Genomic DNA, 19016 nt, shown 5'->3' with positions numbered 1-19016 from the left:
ATCCTGATGCGGCATCAGTAGCTGTGGGTCAGGGGTCAAGGCTTGAGGAGGACCCCGCTGGGCCCCTGCCTCTTGAAGGAGGATTTAAATGATGATCGACAGAATAGATTCAGATTATGCAATTGGCTGCTTGCAAGTTCAGTAAAGATCAATTCATCAACATTTTGTTAGATTGCTGCGTGCACCACCACAAACAGTTTGTAAATAGCAAGTGCCATCCATGAAGCTGGATTCCCGGATCTAACCAAGAGGATGGGAGGAAGGTGTGTCGGCTCCACTGTTGCTGTGGCAACACAGAGATTTTTTTTTTTTTTTTTATAGCTGTGCAAGACGAGATGAATATGCAACTACAAGGAAAAAAATAAAATAAAAACGACACAGGCCGATATGAACACACAGGCACACGTCCCATCTTGCCACGTGTAACTGTAATCGGTGCAAAGACATTCCCAAATAAAACATGTCCTCGTCTTACCCCGTGCGCCTGAACACACGTGTGCTGTGCAAGCAGGTTCAAAACAAAAATGACATATTTGGTAATGCAGATTTCCACAAGGTCTAACAAACTCCAGCTGTTTCTGTGTAAGGGAACGTTCAAATCCAGGCCTCGTTATTCCTCCCACTCCTCTTTTCTTACTCCCTTTTTTTTTGTTCTCCATCAGCTGACCCTTTGGGCACAGACATGTAAATATAACTCCCTTTATAGCTTTGACTTGGATGGACTGAATTTAACCTCGGAAAAAGCAGACCAAACCGCAAATCTGGAGTGAACTTATATTTCTCAATAGCTCCTTCTTATGTCATTTATTCGGTCTGTGCACGTGACAGCTGGCTAAAACCTGTACTTGACACAGGGGGCAAAAATTAGCAAGTGGGTTCACAATAAAATCCAACCTCATCTTAAGTGGATATGGCAGATGGGCTATAGAATCCTTCTTGCTTTCCTCTTTCTGCATGAAACAAAGTCACCTGGACACCAGATTGCTGTGACCCAATGTCCTGTTGGCTAAATATAAACATAACCTGATCATGACAAGAGCCAAATTCAATTTGGTTTCTCATTAAATCAGATGACAAGGAGGGGACGAGGAACCCACCGTGTCATGTGTTACCCTCTGACTTTCAGGTAATAAAGTTCACCGACTCACACACACGCCACGCAACTTGAAAATAAGGGCTGCAGAGGTGAACCACAAGAGAAAGTTTGCAGCTATGTGGCACTTGGTAGCATTTCAGATGTGAGCACTTGGCTTTCCACATGACATCAGGGCGGAGTCGGCGCGTGCAGTATATTCGGGGGTCACAGCAGCTGTGATCAGGCATTTTTGACAGCGCTGAGGCATGAAACAGCAGATCTCACAGTTGCTTTGATTACAGCAATTGAGAGAAACAGCTGATTACAGCAGGAGAAGCCGAAGCAACTTTAAACCAATCATCCGCATAAAAGGCAAAAAGATTAAATGTAGCTGCATGCACACCATTCAACCTAAGTTTAAACACGGCCGGGCAGCATATTATTGTTTTTGGGTTACGGTAGCAACATACTGCAGACATCAAACACAGTATGTAACCCAGCTGAACTGAAGCTGCAGTTCAGGGGCTTAGTTAAGAGGTTTGTTTGCTCATTTCCACAAAGTGCTTTATGGAAAGTGACAACCTTGTGTAATGGGGCGGTGGGATGTTTTACTCCGTCATTTAATGAGTTTCTTGAGCGGAGGTCAAAGAGGACGGTGGAGAAGGACGGTAATAAACGGAGAAGAGACTTCATAAGATTCAACAACTAAACTTCAACTGTCACCGTGGCGCGAGTCACACGCAGAGTATCTGACCACAGACATAAAGATCACCCACAAGCTGCTGAGGCCCGTGACCTCCATGTCAAGAATGTCGTGAGTAAGAGCACAGAGCTGTGACGTGGGTGTGTTAATGTGTGTGCGCTATATTAGATTATTGGTCAGCTTAAAGTTGCGTGCATGTCATTGTTCTTCCAAAAGTGCCTTGGATTCCTAAGGAAATACTGGGTTAAAAAAAAAAAAAAAAAAAAGTTCCTTTAACCAGCAGAAAAACTGTGCTTAATGCAGTGGCAAAAAGTGTATTCTAATAGCAGCAGTCGGCCCACATTACCGGGGTTTACCCATGCTTGGTACTTCGGGAGTACTGATACAACGTCAACGTAGAAGTAAAAAAAAGAAAATGGGCTGAGTTAAATCACACTTGTCGGCTCAGAGAAAAGTTTTACAGCTGCAGTCCAGAGTAAAGATCTTCAACAGCACTCTGCTCCAAGCTTTTTAAATCGGTAAAACATCTCTGTTAGTGCCAGAGAAAACAGCTCGGTGATAACTTTAGACTTTGAACTAACATAGAAAGAGAGACCACATTCATACATCATTACTCTGGAATGGACCTCCTTAGATAGTATGTCCTAGCTGACGTTCAAGAAAAAACATGAAGTGCGTGACAAATTCACAGAAAAGTAATGCCATTACTTATATCTAGTTAGAGAGGGAAATAACATTTATTCAGTAAGAACCTGTAGAGTTCTGCTTTAATCAAGAAAGTGCCTCTCAACTGCTGCCCATTCACCATCAGAATTTGCGGACCACCACGACCTTTGACTGAGCTGTCATTTCAAAACTTAAGCAATCCTCAACAAAACTAGCTGGAATCAGAGATGTATCAAAACCAAAGACGGATTCCAGCTACAACTAGCTGCCTCTGACTTTCTCAAATGTGTTACCAGTAGATTGCCGTGTCAGTTGAAGTCAGCAGCAGGAAGTCTCCATTGTTTCAAACACCACATCATCATCTCCTTATCTCCGTTGTTGCAACTCATCATTTCTGCTTGGCACAATAACGAAGAAATTAAATTAACTCAAATCTGTACATTTGGAGTTAAAGATGAAAGAAAACACCTTGTGTTAGTTCCATCTCCTTTAACTACTACTAACAACCAGATAGCTTGGTGATATTTTACAGTTTGGCTTAATCCTCATAAGCTTCGTCAACCAGAAAATCCTGCATCACAGTCTGACTTTCACTTTTCTTGCACTTTCTGAAGTCCAATAGTTAGGCTTAAGCCAAATTTTTAACGTTGTGACGGCAATGCTCTGTTCAGTCGTACCTTGACATTTGCGCCGCGTTTGTTCTTACTACAGAAAAGTCTTTTTTTTTTTTTTTAAGCCTCAGACAGTTTTTAGTTCCTTAAAAACATCTTAGACGTTTATGGAGATGATTTGCAACTCGTCGCCGGGAGGCACTTCGGTAATTGTTGAATGCAAGAGTCTTGACAGTTTGTCAGTTATGCCATAAGAGATTTAAATGCAGTCCTGATTCGCCCCCGCTTTGCAACCCTCCCCGACTGCAACATGGAGAACACAGAAAAAGCCTCTGGAAACAGGAGCACGGCTCACCTTAAATTGTCTGCCAGCGTGCAGCACACGGGTTGAAAACACATTGTCTGGTATGCGAGCTGAGTTCTGCCAAGTTAACTTTAATATTTAAAAGGAAAGGAAAAAAAAAAAAAAAAAAAAAAAAAAAAGCTGTTGGACCCACGACAATAATAGAAAAAAAGAAAAAGAAAAGAAGGAACAAACAAATTCTTCCTTGTTCCTTTGCTCCCATGCCGTAATGGGACATCTAAGGATATGAAGTAAAGAGAAGGGGGAGCAATTTAGACAATCTGCTTCATCGTCTGCTTTGCTTTTCCAAAAACTCGTGTCCTCCAGCTCAGGTTTGGGATTTGGAAAGCCCTGTCCTCACGTTTAAGTTCATAGGTCACAGCACATTCCAGACATTTTCTGTGGGTTTGCTTTAGAAATCAGGAAGGCTCACTGTGCAGCCTGCTGCTGCAACAACGGGTTTTATCTGCCTTTGATCTGCACGTCACACCTGTTATTAAAAAAAAAAATTTAAAATTAAAAAAAAAGAAAGAGAAATTTAAAACATATTTATGTCTTTCCAGACATCCCGTCAGCCTCGCTGCGGCCATTTCCAACTCAAAGGCTGAAAAAGAAATCCATACTTTCTCTTGCAATGCAACACTATACTCGGAGCAATATAAGTGGACATAAGTGGCTGTGTTCAGTGGACTCGACACACTGCCGTCGTGCCCTGCAGGTTGAACCCTGCTCGCTCCCTCCCAGGAAAGGTCATGAGAAGTCAGTAGGTGTTGATGGCGCTGACCGGGACATGATGTCACCATTTGTCTGGAATGAATTATCATCCCACATTTTGATACGCACGGCATTCCAAACAGCACTACAATCAACACTTTCACAAGAGCCAACACGTGATCCGATAAGACATCAAACCTCTCCGATGCCTCTGGAGGCGCTTCCACATCTGCATCGTTTTTCGTCAAACCTTTCCGAGCTCATTTTATGAACATTAATCCAAAACAGCTTTATGGTGAAAGAGATGGTTATCACAGAAATAGTGATTTTCACCAGAGAGGTTGTAAATGCAGTTAGTAAAAAAAAATGATCCGTCGATAACGTTGAAAGCCTTTTTTAACACTCGGGGTTATGTAATGCTGCGTAGTGAAAGGCATTAAGTTGTAAGGGAATGTTTATCATGAATATATTAAGATGCAAATGCAAAAGTGACACAAAGAAATGGCAAGACATGGGACATTGAATGAATGATTTTACCTTGGGTTTAAAAAAAAAAATATATATATATACACACACACACACACACATACATATATTCTATACAGTATAAAGGCTCTCTGCACAGCTCAGTACTCTCAGCCTTGCACCTTTGAAAGCAATTCTCCTTGAAAGCGCTGCAGTGGGTGCCAGTGCTGTGAATACCCCGTGCTTATGCAGAACATTTCTTTACATGTCGGAGGTTTAATTTCTATCATTAAGCCAGGAACCAGATCAACCTGATGAGAACACCTTATGTGATTTTCCCCATTGCTGCAAGTAGCATCAGGTAATGCCATCGGCTCTTTATGAGAAGCCTCTGCTTTCACCGAGTGAGCGAGTAAATGGCCAACAAAGAATGAAATGCCATAAAGCTGATTGAGGCAGAGCAAATGGCTTACTTGGTAAGAAGAATCAGGTGTGCGGAGCATGAAAATTGTTAAGTGTCCTTGAAGTGGGACATGCGGCCTGTTGGGTCAGCAGATCTCCCTGGCACCACTCTCCACTGCACATGCCATCTACCTCACAAAGAGGACACGGACTGAGTCACCAACAGCATCAAAGCTGCAGTATCTACAACCCATTAAAAGCAGGGAAAAGGTTCTCAACCTCAGGTACATGTGAGGAGCAAGTGAGTGACGGGTACACCTTTACATCATGTAAAAAATATGTATTCTAAACAGAGCAAAGCACATATGTTAGCATCACTGAGGCGGTATGGACAGGATGGTGGCCTGGCTGGAAGCTGGCACTACCTTTCTACTACAGTCCAAGCAGAAGGTCAAGTACCTGATGGACTTGGATGAGCATTCCTTTTTGTATACAAGACAGTGATTTGGCTGCCCGTGGTTCTTAATGTAAGGATATCTTTACAATAATAGACTATGCTGAAAGCACAGAAAGCTACTATGACACCAGAATTACTGCGCTGGTGGAAAATCTCACTTGAATAAATACAGAAGAAACGCATTTCAGATATCACGTCCACACACAGCGGTCCTTCAAATATTCATGGTTCCTGCAGTATGAAGACAGGCAGGATGTTGAGGAGTGCTAGAACCCCAACCCTGGCAAGACAATAGCTGCTATTGTGGGTCATTGTTAGGTTAAAATGAAGCACAGCCGTGTGGTTTGTAACCAATATATGGGAAGGACCGCCTCGACAAAGCACTCGGAGACACAAACAAGAGTAAATGAGCAGCCAAACATGTCCACAATTACATGAGCACAGGCTCGCTTATAAAAAGGCGAGTCTTTATAAGAGCAGCATAGGAATCTGAGGCTCTGCTCTGCTCACAGACACACCCTTGAAATATTTATGACCCTCCACGTTCAAACCTCCACTAAAGGCAAGCGCAAAGCATAGCAGCTTCTTTATCTCCAAACTGGACTTCACAACGGCTACAGCAACCAGGTTCAACATTCTTCTCCTTTGGATCCGATTACAGAGCAAACCAGCAGCCGTGTGTAAAGCCCTCTCAGTAATCACCCCGAATCCTGCATGTGCTCAAAGCTCTTAATGGAGAATGTAATGCTTGATTCATCAAATGTTTGTTTGCTTTTTATCAACAATGAGCCAAACTCACTGAGGAGGCCTGGTGGACTGGGACCGCATGAATGACCACAGAATGACTTGGAACCAGAAAGAAGTCTCTCCTTGCTCAGAGTTGTATCTGTAGACCAACTCACGGGGGTTTCCTGTACAGTCATACTTTCCAAAAAGAAAGTTTACAAAAGGAGCTGGCCACCAAAGCTATCCACTAACCACACCCAGTGTTCGGGACTACGGCCATTTCCCAGGCTTTTGATGGTCCTGACGGATATAAAATAATACATTTGGTTTAAAGACGCCTCTGACTTTATCATACACAACGTAGTCTAGTGTCAGTCTGTGTTGCAATGCGTGTGCTTTTGTGTGGTTTCACTCCATCCATTAACGGCACCATCGAGCCAGTGCCAGAGGTTGACAAACAAGTGCGAGTTTAATCCTCATCATCATCATCATCATCATCATCATCATCATCTCATTACTAATATTACCCCTCGACAGCGCTCTGCCTGGTCACTTCTTCACCTCCTGGAATGAGCTGTCACATTATCTGAACGATTAGACAAATAGTAAAACTTTAATGACTTCCACAGAGAAATTGGGTCATTTTCAGCAGCAGAGCCATGGACACAGATAAGAAAAGGGACCTGTGTTTTTAAGAGGGCGATCTGACCTTTAACAAAGAACTTTTGCGTATTTGCAGATGATTTTGAAAACAGAGTAGCTTATTCAGTTGGGCCTTCTTCCCCAACACCTGCTGCAACCACGTCCACAGTGAATCCGGTCAGCCATAGACAAACCAGGCCGCTCTTAAGCCACCAAAAGCCATGCTCCTCTGTAAATGTTTGCTGAACGGGAGCAAGGCAAAACAAGCACAATGACCAAGCAGAGGTTTGGCAGTTTCCCAGCAAACACCAGCGAGACTGGACTAAAAACAACTCTGCAATCAGACGGTTTAGTGAGCAAACAGAGGGGGGCAGAAAAACCAGGGAATGATAGAGCGAGTCTATGAATTACTCAGCAGACACGGCCAGCTCCCTCCTTCCTCCCTACAGGAGATAATGGGGATCATCAGTCTTCTTGCCCTCCTTTACGCCTCATCTTTTGCCCACTAATCTGCATCTAGGTCAGCTGAGAAATAGCACACGTTCTTTCTAATATCTACAGTGCTTGGAGAGGAATTCATTCTACCAGCACTGCTAGTGAACGATAGCATCCCGTTTCACGGTTGCCAAATTAGCTGGAAAATTATAAGCCACATAAGCCAGGAAAACAAATTCTCTCAATCACCTCTAAACAGTAACTTTTGCGGGTTTTTAAGATGGAAAGACTGACACCCCCCCCATCCAATTATCAATGTTTAAGTAAGTATTTAGATTATTTTGCAATTCAACTTTAGAGGCAAAGCCCAGGGTCTACATTGTATTTTCCAAAAGAAAAAACCTGATTGAGCCAAGCTGCAGAACTGGAAGAATTCAATACATCCGCTGGTTATTGTTTGTTTAATTTTTTGATCAGAAACCAACAGAAGTGAGCAGCAGAGCGGCATTCTCGGGAATATTTCAGACACCTGTGCGCTATGCAATGAAAACAAAACATGAACATTGGAAAATGAGTGCGTCTCCCGAGGAAAGGCAGCACAAGTTACTGTTAGCACAATGTGCGGAGTCTTCATTTCACAGATCAGCAGGCCTCAGCTGCTGACGCTGCAGTATTATCTAGCTGAACTGCTGGGGAGTCGCAAACTCACACCTCTCCAAAGGATGCTGCTGATAAACTGCTAAAGAAAACATACATGACACCACTCGCTTTCATGAATAAAACAATATTCCTTCACATTAAGAGACCGACTGGCCCCTCTCATGCATACATGCTGAAAGGCCAAGATATGCCTCTCTGAAGGACCCGGACATGTCCAGTTTTCGATCCCTGAAATCAGAGCTCATTAAGGACACAAAGCCTGACAGATCCTCAGGTTCTTCTCTACCTCTAATAAAATGAGTCACTTATTCTGGTCTGAGAGAGGATACAAGGGGGAGGCAACCAAAGAGCACCGTCACGAGGTGAAAAGTTCACAGCAGCATACAGGAGTAGGCAGCAACAGAGCAGAAAGGAAAAATGAAGTCTATTTCTCTATAGCCTGAAGACCATGACATTCCTTTCTTTGATCGGGGGGGGGGGGGGGGGTGGGGGGGGTGGGGGGTATGGAGGTGGTGAGACCTGGGGACAACCAGAGAAAGGGAGACAGAGAAGGAAAAGGGGACAACGGAGGGTGTCAGTGGAAGAAAAGCGAGAAAAGATAGTGCTATCAGAGCCTCAACATGGCAGGATGTGACATGTGGAGAACAGGAAGAGGAAGCTGGACAGATATAGATTCGTTTGGTAGCCGCTCCTGAAAACATGTCTCTCCCATTAGAGGCCTTGGTGGCAGCCAACATGCTTATCAAAGCCTGCACCTTGGTTCTACCCCTAACCCTGGCGATGTGATGCTACTGCGCACGTTTCAGCATGCAGGAAGAACGGACCGAGTGCAGCATTTGATGTTTGGATCAGTGTTTTTTCTCTTTTTTCCCCTTTTGTTTCATGTTCTAAAACTGACCTTGTTGGCTTCACATTGTCGAGTGAGCTCATAAAACAGGAACAAAAGAAAAAAAAAGAAAAGAAAGCGTTTCTCCCTTGGGTCAAATCACAAATCTAATCAGAATTTATGTAGGTCATTAATTAGTAGGACTTTAGTGGAGCTCGGTGAAATAATGGGGCAAAGTTCAACACTGAGTCTCACTGAAAGAAAGAAAGGCTTTGTGAAAAACAAGTACTTTGTTTGCATTTTGTTACAAAGCACCAGATTTCTGCATGTTAGGAGCTCTACTCAACCGAAGTCTGAGCTTCCTGCAAGGAGCTGAAACACTGTAACTTAACATTAAGTTCTCCAAGTAGCAAACATGAGGAAATTTATTTTTAATAGAGTTGAATATCTGCAAAAACCTTTGCTGAGATGGCTCACAGATTTAAGACATTTTTGTACTTTCACTCCACTTCTTCTCCGACTACAGAGCCAATTATAGCAATTGTTTTTCTTTGAGACAGGCATTGAGGTAAAAGACTGTCATAATAAACACTTATTTGCCTACTTCTTGTGGAAAAAGTGCTTGCTGGGCTGCTTTAGGGTGTCTGCTAGCAATGAGTATGATAGCCAGGGGACTTATTCTCTGTTGCAAAACGCCTTTTTCTTCTTTTGGTGCGTGCGGCGAGCTCAGCAGCACACTGGTGAAGAAGAGTACAGAGGTGAGCTTTTAAGTTAATCAAAATCTGACAAATCGCTGATACTAAACCAAAAGCATTGGTGTGTGCAATAAGATTGGATTTATTCCTCAACTTTTTTTCCCCCCAAACATGAAGGTATCCGATCCTTGTGGTCAGAAGAACCCCATTAATCTTTTTAAAATCATCAAAAAAAAATACGCAAGAGCATCCATGCAGAAAGATTTTTAAAAAGATAACAACACAAATGTACAAATTGGTACAGGGTGAGCGAAGGCTGAGGTTAGACTCCAAAAAGATCAGAATATTTCTTCAATTAAAACCTGGGCATGAGTTAAACCTCTTTTCTTTTATGAAAGGGAACACCCGGTCACTTTGAGCTGACCAACTCGAGTTTGCAGGCAAATAGAATTCAATGAAAATACTGTAAATGTGTGTAACTCTTCCTCTCAACTTTAAAAACAGTAGGAGGGGGGGTCTCTGGTTGCGTGAAAACGAAGTCATGTAACAACATTACCCTGGGTGTGTCAGTGAAGCTTTTGGTTTAAAGCCATCTGATCCAATTTGGGCCATTTTAAACTTTAGGACAAGAACGCTTGCATTTTCTTAACACTGAATCACGCCCTGCTGACTGGTCTAGTGCAATTGAAAGAGGCGAAAACTACTGCAGAAGTTGAGTGGGGAATCATTTGAAAAAGCAGCAGAGGGGCTCCGGTGATGCTGGCGTGTTTTCAAACATGAGCCACAAAGTCAGGATAAAGGGCGGTGGTCCCGATAGCTGTCAGTAGAAATAGTAATATTTAAAGCGACCCCAGGACAGGCTGCACACTTTGCCACACGGTGCGGCAGTTTGCGCACATATCGCTGTCAACTTACCTTCAGAGAGCTCCAGCTCCAGCTCCGCCAGCTTCTCCCGGACCTCCGCCGGCAGGGTCATAGCGACAGCCGGCGTGGGCTCCAACATCATCGTTAGCAACCCGGTGGAGGTTCTCTCAGCCATGATGGTCCAGCGCGAAGGACGACTGGGTCCACTGGGTGAGGAGGACAATGCGAGCAAACGCGAGAGATTATTTTAAAGGCAACAACAACCCCTCCTCCTCCTTGCTTGGTTTCGGCTCAGAGCAAACAGGGTGTTGGTGTCTCGCAGCTACGTCGCACAGATGTGTGAGAAATCTCTCCAACCGTCATGACACGGCTAGCAGCGAGGCTAGCAGACACACCTGGCTCCTCGCTTCCATGTAGTGTGACAGGACAGGGGTCTGCCAGCGTCTCCGTGCCTGTCGTCTGTCCCTCGGTACGGACGGCGTCCCGACTGTCAGCGGCTGTTTCTCTTCAACTGTGGTAGAAACTCATTCAACTCCTCACTCGCTTCCCACGGCGCAGTCGCCATTGCATCATAGCAACAGCAGCCCCGACCGTGCGCGCTCACGAGATGCAGCTCGTGTTTTTATGTGCGTGCCTGTGAGCCGTCTGCGGATGGTCCACATACAACCAGCCCGCCTCCTGCTGTCACAAATTTGTGGCACCTAAAGGCTTTCAGTGATGTGGGAGATATTTTGCTGCTGCCGCTGAAGTTGTTGGTGACATTTTAAGTTGAAACCTTTGAAACAAGAGGGCCGAAGGAAGCCTAAATACCCTCTAGAGAGAGAGTGCAGAGTAATCATTGCCAGTTCAAGAAGGTGTCTAAAGTAAAAGAGTTGTCTGAAATGCACAACATTAGTTTATAGGGTAATTGTATAGTTAAAAGCAGAAGTTATTGTTAGCTTTCAAATACAGTATACATTGGTCCCTAACTAAATCTAAGGATAACTAAATCATGAAATATAACAAACAGTATATAAACATGTAAAAAGTTTTCTTTAAAAAAAGACAGAAAACAGCGTTAAATGAAACAATACCAAAAAAAAACCTACATTTCAAAATCACAAAAACTAACAAAAACACATAAAAACATGAAACCAAAATTTTAAAAAACCAGCATAACAGCAAAGGATTAAATATCATTAAAATTTCAGAACAGATAGCAATATTTCAAAGATAAAACTGTGAAACAAACAACACGATGCAGAAAAAAAATCACATTTAAAAAAAAAAAAAAAAAATCACAATATACATTTCAAAAGTTATTTTTTTTTACATTTAAGAAAATACAACAGCAAAAAAAGATACTAAAACAATGCACAGAACACAACAAAAACTAAAACTTTCATTTCTTTTTCTCTGAAATTTCAGATTTTTGCATCAGATCCACCACAGATTTAAATTCACAGATTTTGAGTTTACAGATCTTGCTCTGGCCTGGTGATCAGAAGAAAGGGACAAAGTACTCCAGAATTCTCCGAAGTGTCTTTCTTGAACAGAGCTGGAGGTTGTTCAGTTTTGTCATGCAGTTGTAAAGTTGTTGAAAATTGATACCCAACAAAATCAAAAAGCGCTTTCCTGACTTCGCTGAGCACCAAATTAGAAACACAGACAAGCACACATGCTTGTCTGTGTTTCTTGTGTCTTCATCACAATTCATTCTCCTTTTTTTTTCTAAGTGAATCTCTGACACAGACGACCGCCGAGTTCCATTGTTTGTATGTGTTCATGTTGTAAGTCCTCAGTTTCATGGAATACAAATACAAAAATCACAATGTATATGTAGTGCTGCCTAAAGAGTGGTACTACTCTGTGTACGATTTAAAGATGACCCACATCTGTGTGAAAAATATACAAAATACAGTACAGGTATAATGGAGATATCAGCTGCACACAGTGAAAACAAATTCTGCTGTAAATAACTACAACTGAGAACTTAAATGACGTAAATGTCCTTCACAGTGAACATATTCTGGTTTAAATGGTTTCAACTGCACCCAGTTTTTGGGGCGTGTTGTTTGAAGCTGCATGTTTACTTTAGTGACCGTTAGACATCATATTGCTAAATATGAGGTTTTACACAAGTAAGTACGAAGTCTGCTATGAAAGTATTCATATGTAGAGATTAAATGTTCAAATATTAAATAAATAGATACAGTCTGTGTATTTGATTAAATACGTTTGTTCCTTCATTTGAAAAAGTGCCCTGTGTAAATCTTACCAGGAGGTGTCAGTGTTTACACAGATGACCTTTTTTACTGAGTCTGACAATATTGGGACTGTGGTTAAACTTGTGGTCATGGTAACTTCTTCTAATGCAAGTAAAGATTTTTCCTTAAAGTATGCTTCACATCCATGTGATAATCTGCTCCGGGATTTCTTTTGTTATGCTCAAAGATGGCCCCATTCACCTCCGTGTGAACATCCAAAAGATGGGTTTTCCTGTCGGAACACGAAGACACCAACAGTTTAGCCAAACAAAACAAGGTGATGGTGGACAACATTAGATTTCCTGTCAAGTGTTTGCTCGTACCTCCTTTGGGCTTTGTGTAAGGCATCTGTCAGAGCCTTAAGATAAACGGAATGATGTTGTTCTTGCACCAGTTGATGTTCATCGGTCCAGCAGTGACTCCAGAACACGTCAGCATCTGTAGGGATGCCATTACCCACGGCCAGTCCATCGCAGCCATCTGTCTCAAGATGCCCGGCCCACTGGGCCAACTCTGGAATGCTGTACCTCTGGATGAAGAAGAGCTTGGGCTTGCCAGCGAGCATGGGGCAAGCATCAGCCGTGAAAAGGCGTCTGATGCTGTTCATGGGTAGACCGTCGCCGTGCGCGTCTGTGCCCAGGAGCTGATTAACTGTGCCACGGCTGATGACGCAGCAGACGAATCCAAGCCCTGCATGGTTTTCTCTTTGAAGAGATATACTTCTAAGAGCTGATAAAGTCTCGTCGGCACTCAGCCACCGGTGGAGGACTACGTTGAAGTGAAGAGCCTTAAATGTCTGCTCTAACAACACTGAGGGAGCAAGAAAAGAACACACACAATTTTTGTAATTTACTATTTGGTCAACTCATTTCAGCGGCGATTCAAAAAGTACTTTTCAAATGAGTGCTGAGTTGCACTAAAGTCCAATTTTGTGGCACTTTGCTGCACCACAACTCTGTGCCAGATCGGTGAAACTGTGTTATCTTTGGATTTTTTCTTAATATATGTACATATAGCTAAAGAAATAGAAACAAATTATGTCTTTTTTGCAGCTGGCAACTGGTAACTAAGTGCCTACAGATGCAATATTATTATGGTATACAGTACAACAGTAAATATGTTCCTTTGCTAAGTTGTCTGTTATGTGTTGACACAGCACTGGCTCAACCCTGGAGACAGGAGCCTTTTTATGCTTGAATGTTTCACAGCACTGTGTCCGACAGTTTTATTTACACGTCAAATTTTTTTACACCAAATCATTTGACACAAATACACACGCTAAACTAGTAGAATCCACTCTTTTCTCTCATTTCGGTAAAATAAATAGATTTCCCTGGCAGAATATGTTTCATTCTTTTGTTTTCCATTAGACCGGAAATTCACCGCAATTGGAAACCACCAAGAAAAAGTGCCTCACTGTATATACAACAGTAATAATTCACTCCACATCATACACGATCAATCCTGCTTACACAATGACGCAGCAGCCGTGTGGTTATAATTACAGATTGTTTTTACTGAAGCAGGCTTGTACATGCACTTGAGATGCTTTTTTTTTTTTTTTTTTATCTTAACATTGTTGTTTTGGTACTTTTGTGTCTCACCTCCATCTTTACCCACACAGTCTATGATCACACAAAGTCCCCTTGGATTAGTGTTAAACCTGTAGCGCTCTATTGGACTCTGAAATGCGAAGGCAAAGAGGTTTCATGTAAACACTTCAACTAGTTCATCACACCCAAATATATATGGAAAAAATGCTCCATGAATGAGTGGAAATGTACCCCAATGCTCGGCAGTCTGCTTACAGGTAATGGCGCGCTCATTCTGGCTGTAGAAAAAAAGATTGATATGATAAAAATTAACATCAAAGTAAAATACATTGAGAGTCCTCTGGGGCTTTCCAGCTCTTATTTACTGAGTGTAAAACTCAAAGTGACAGACTGTAATTTGACATCATCCGCTTCAGCGGGCTGTAAAGGGGTTTTTGCCAAACAGCTTCTCAGGCACAAACATATCATTATCATTGCCTTCACTATGTTGCTTGTCCTTACCTATGTGATGGGGTTGTCCTTGTCTTATTACCTAAGAGAAGCAAAACAAAAAAATTTAAACTATTAGTTTGGCGACGGAGACAAAATGAGAAGAAACGGTAGGTTTTTGTACTCACGGGAGCTCTACGGTTTTGCTCTCGAGAGGAAGGCTGCTCAGAGGTCTCAACTGTAAAAGGAACATGCACGTTAACAAAAAGCAAAGTATCCAGTACTGTTTTTTTTTTTTAGTTCGATGACGGATAAGCATGTGTAAAGAGCATGCAGGTTACATTCAAGAAAATGAAAAACTACAGTGGATTAATGAACGGAGCAATTCGATTTGGAATAAACACAAACATGGGGCGGGGCACTGGTGCCTCACAGCACGATGCTTCTTGTAAGTTGCGCTCAATGTGACTGCGTGGGGTTATCCCACAGTCTCGAGAAACAGGCAAATAAGTGATGATGACACAGAGTTGTGGTGTGAAAATGACTTCTAATAGGCGAGTTGTCCATATTAGTCATGTGATGGATCATTTTCATTTCCCCTTTCTTCCATAAAGAATACGTATGACTTCCCATGAATTCTTTGCGTGAAATAACACAGACGAAACCTTTTCTTTTAAGTGAAGGTATATGCAGAAAAACTGGAACACACAAAGGGAAATGCTCTCACCTGACATCTTGTAAGCGGTGACTTTTTTGGACAGATCAACCCTGCCAATGTCTCTGAAACATTCCTCTACAATGTCAACTCTTTCAGGCGAAACTAAGTCCAGCCTCTCAAGTTCAATGAGCACATCCAGGAAACTCTGTCACAGATGAGAGAATGAGAAACTGTGAAATCTGTTGTTTTTTTTTTTGTCAAAAATGAAAGTTAAAACAGTGACATCACAAGAATGTTCCCTATGCCTACTGTCTGACTGGCACACACCCACGCACACACACACACCCACGCACACACACACACCCACACAGTCTCTGGAGATTCAGTGAATTAAAGAAAAAACATGCTTCTGGCATAACCTCACCTTTGTATTCATCTTTTCGCGGGACAGCTGATTGCTCAACAGAAACTTAATCTGCTCCAGATCTTCCTTGTTCAGATCCTCACTTAGATCGGTCATCAATACTCTGCAGCAAGGGAACCGCTTTACTTCATTAATCACAAAGCACGTATAATGCACGATATCAGACATCTTAAAACACTTCTTACCTGAACCTCGAGAGAACCTGACTGCATCTCAGAGTCTGCTCCACCTCATTTCTACTGACTTTAAACACCCTCTTCATGATGTCGAAGCGTCCCAGTCGCCACGTGAGCTCCGTCAGAAACAGCTGGGGAGCGTTTCCGTGCTCCTGTACTTTAGATTTGAGTAAGTCCTTCACGGATTCCGCGCTGCTGTCCGAGTCGAAACTCTCGCACAGGTAGACGAGCTTCTTGCATTCACAGCTGCCGAGAGACTCTACTATTAGGTTGATCTCCTGGAGGTGACGTTGATCCACAGGAGCCATGGACTTTGACAGAAGAGTAGTTTGAACTGGAGATCGAAAGCCGATAACAATCAATTAACAGTTATCAGCCAATCAGGACTGGCGGTCGGTCATTGTTGGGTTTTTAATAAAATACCATGTTACAAAGACTGCCGTTTATGGCTGTAAGACTGGTTTAAAGATCCAAAATCGTGAAAATATAAGATATTATATCGGTAACTGAATAGATAACAGGAACAACTTACCGTACAACTTAGCGAGGGAAGCAAAGACCGGAGCTTAGATCATTCCGCTGGTGTGATGACGCACTTCTTAAAAATTTCCTATGGGGAAGTCCCATGTAAAACATAAACTGTGCCGCTGGGCTGGTGTGACAGCGGTAATCATAAATGCAAACTATGAGTATGTAGGTGATGAGTTTCCTTCAAAGACGATAAGCGACCTGGATGAAACCAATGTCCTTGAAAAGTTAACGGACAGCTACACAAGAGGTGACTGTGTCCAAAAGCAAAAGTGAAAGTCACAAGGCGGATTTAATGACGCATGGGAACATTCTTAAAGTATAAGGGCCAACATTATTTGAAGTGAATGGAGAAATAGTGAGTTTGATCGCGAGCCACGGGTTCTTCACAGTGAGATGTTTGATGTTAACGTCATCAAATAACGCTAACGTGTCAGGATGTGAATTATTGTTTTTCATTGATATCGCGAGGAGTTACAGCACACGTATAGCTTTTTTACTCTGAATTTGATCACTTTCTGAATACAAATTACTACCATTGGGTTACAAAATGTAATCTCATTTTTAATCTCACATTTGGATTACTTTGAAAGCAAATATTTGAATTACTAGGCACAACGTTGAATTGGACACATATTAAGTTTTTATATCCCTAAAATGTCCCAAATTATTTTCTTTGCAAACAAAGTGTATTTTTGAGCATTCACAGCTGGTCAAACCCGGATAGCTTACATGTTAGCATAATAATCCTTGATAATGAATGAGGTTTTGAATGTAATCTGGGTTGATTAACCTGATTACACAGTCCCAGTCATTATGTAAACGGTTAACCACCGTATCTCGCTCATATTTTCTTAATTATAGTGTTTTCACTCATCACGTGCGCGGAAGTTACGGTCCTGAGTTTTCCCACGGACCTGAATGCGTCGCGGTTACTCCCCCCCGCAGGCCTCGCGCTTTCTGGGCAGAGCGCGCGCTGAGTTCCGCTCAGAGTGGCCAATCGCGTCGCGCTGCCGCTCAGCCAGCACCATTGCAGTGTGGAGAGATCATACGAAGGTACAGTGAGTGCTGCCGGAGAGAGGGACCGTTGGAAGGAAACGCACACGACCTGAGTGACCGCCCTGGAGAAACTCCATCTCTGCCTCCCCGAAACAGTCTCCGTCACTGTCCCTGAACCATATTCAGTGCGAGTGAGTATTCCGTCTCGTTGTAGCTGGAAAAGCATTCGGAATTTTCCAGGTAGTCAGTCAAGGTCTGCTGGTGACTTGGAACATCATCAGCACTGTTGTGTGTTGGTGTGTGTGGATGTGAACCCGCGCTCAGGACGCCAGCCGGTGCCAGCACAAGCGGTGCCTGGCTGCCTTTCAGCGGGGAGCTCACGACAGATGCTCCGGCGCTGGAGCCTGGTTCCCAGCAGTCAGCTGCCTCGGCCTGGTCACGACTGATGAAAAATGAGGATGCCCACCAGCTGAGGCATGCTAACGGCACGCGAGCAGAGCTAAGGCAGCTAACGTCGGCGTACAGGTTGAGGCTGTCGTGGCGGTGTTTTACCAAACGTTAGCTAGCAGTTAACTAACTGGCTAACAGAGCTGCGTAACCATTTGGAAAACTGGTTAGCTAGCTGTTGTGTTTACGGTAAAACACGTATTGACACACAACGCCATCCTCTGAGTGTTTCATCTTGAGTGTTCACGGTTTATAAGTTATATTTCTCTTCCCCACTTTATCGCCGAACTCGAAAAAACGGTTCGGCTAATAATTCCCAACTGCTGTATTTTGAAAAATATAAGCAGAAGTGTCGTTTTGCTCTGATTTTGATCTATTTGTAACTTTTTTTTAATGCAACAGGGCTGACTTTCGGAATAATTTAAATGGATGGGTGTAGTTCTGTAAGTAACATTAGTTGCTAGAGTTACTGTCGAGTAAATCACTGACTTGATCAGCTGATGTAGCCTGCATGTATTTTCTGTTAAGTCGCCATGCCTCAGTGGATATTCAGTGTATGTTTTTGTTTTTAAATCATTAATCATACTGTGATTATCTTAAACTTGCAGCAGTGACATTATAATTATAGCCTTCACATACAGTATAGTTTGTATATGTAAAGAAACATGTACTTGCTTTAGTGGTCTAGTGATATGAGTATGATCTGCACAAATCATTTGTGCATTACTGTTTTCCTGTTATCCACTTAGTTGCATCTGTGTTAAAAGTCAGACTATGGTGGTATGGCCTGTTTATGAGCACCATTTGAGCAGCTTGCTGTGTGTTGAGGTTTGCACCAGATCAGATGGGAAGCTGTTTGCAAGCACAGCGTCTGTCCTTACACCCTTCGGTTGAAGGCAGGGATGCCACTCATTCCCCGTGCTGTTTACTAAACTATGCATGGGAACGCCTCTCGTTTATTCTGACCATCTCTGTCAGGATATTTTGCTACTGCCAAGTTGTGTTCGAGGGATCTTTCGATGTTTTCATCTTGCCGGTTTATAATTCTGAACCGGTAAATGAATTGCTTGAAGTGGCATTGATCTGAATAGATGAACCACCGCTAAAATAATGATGTAATGGGCAAAAGATGGAGAGCTAAAGATCCAGATAATTCCATGCCATCTGCTGCTCATCCTCAGCCGTCAGCCTCCTCCTCCCTTGCTGCATCTCTGACTGTCACCATGTGTTTTGGGACCGGGCTATCATCGGAGCTGCGGCCTATTTTAGACA

The 19016-nt window shown here is 42.8% G+C and overlaps 3 protein-coding genes across 8 annotated transcripts in view; 1 reads left to right on the top strand and 2 right to left on the bottom strand.

Annotated features, from left to right (window-relative positions):
• LOC142396761 (disco-interacting protein 2 homolog A-like) overlaps nucleotides 1–11010 on the bottom strand; it is a 67654-nt gene extending 56644 nt beyond the window's left edge. For 3 of the 5 annotated variants that reach the window (XM_075479818.1, XM_075479819.1, XM_075479820.1), the window contains exon 1: nucleotides 10336–11009. In XM_075479818.1, the coding sequence (XP_075335933.1) occupies nucleotides 10336–10459 (124 nt within the window). In that variant the 5' untranslated portion in view covers nucleotides 10460–11009. Of the gene's footprint in view, nucleotides 1–10335 lie in introns of all 5 variants that reach the window. The other 2 variants (XM_075479817.1, XM_075479816.1) reach the window with 2 other exon arrangements.
• Nucleotides 11011–11559: 549 nt separating this feature from the next.
• On the bottom strand, nucleotides 11560–16582 carry LOC142396751 (CASP8 and FADD-like apoptosis regulator). Its single transcript, XM_075479804.1, has 10 exons — nucleotides 16303–16582; nucleotides 15780–16104; nucleotides 15595–15697; nucleotides 15240–15375; nucleotides 14701–14750; nucleotides 14585–14615; nucleotides 14315–14361; nucleotides 14135–14213; nucleotides 12854–13340; nucleotides 11560–12762 (listed from the first exon to the last, which is right to left on the bottom strand). Exons 2-10 carry the CDS (start codon nucleotides 16076–16078, stop codon nucleotides 12633–12635), a joined length of 1362 nt encoding a protein of 453 aa, XP_075335919.1. The 5' UTR covers nucleotides 16079–16104; nucleotides 16303–16582; the 3' UTR covers nucleotides 11560–12632.
• Nucleotides 16583–17299: 717 nt separating this feature from the next.
• The window catches only part of LOC142396750 (hyccin 2), a 36415-nt gene continuing 34698 nt past the window's right edge, over nucleotides 17300–19016 (top strand). Inside the window, exon 1 of one of the 2 annotated variants that reach the window (XM_075479801.1) lies at nucleotides 17300–17488. The gene's annotated coding sequence lies outside the window, so the exon portion shown is untranslated. The remainder of the gene's footprint in view (nucleotides 17489–19016) is intronic. The other variant, XM_075479802.1, reaches the window with a different exon arrangement.

The sequence above is a fragment of the Odontesthes bonariensis genome, chromosome 12, assembly GCF_027942865.1.
Source record: "Odontesthes bonariensis isolate fOdoBon6 chromosome 12, fOdoBon6.hap1, whole genome shotgun sequence".
NCBI classification, from domain to species: Eukaryota; Metazoa; Chordata; class Actinopteri; order Atheriniformes; family Atherinopsidae; genus Odontesthes; species Odontesthes bonariensis.
Note: the sequence above shows the minus strand (reverse complement) of the source record. Positions and strands in the feature narration are given on the sequence as shown.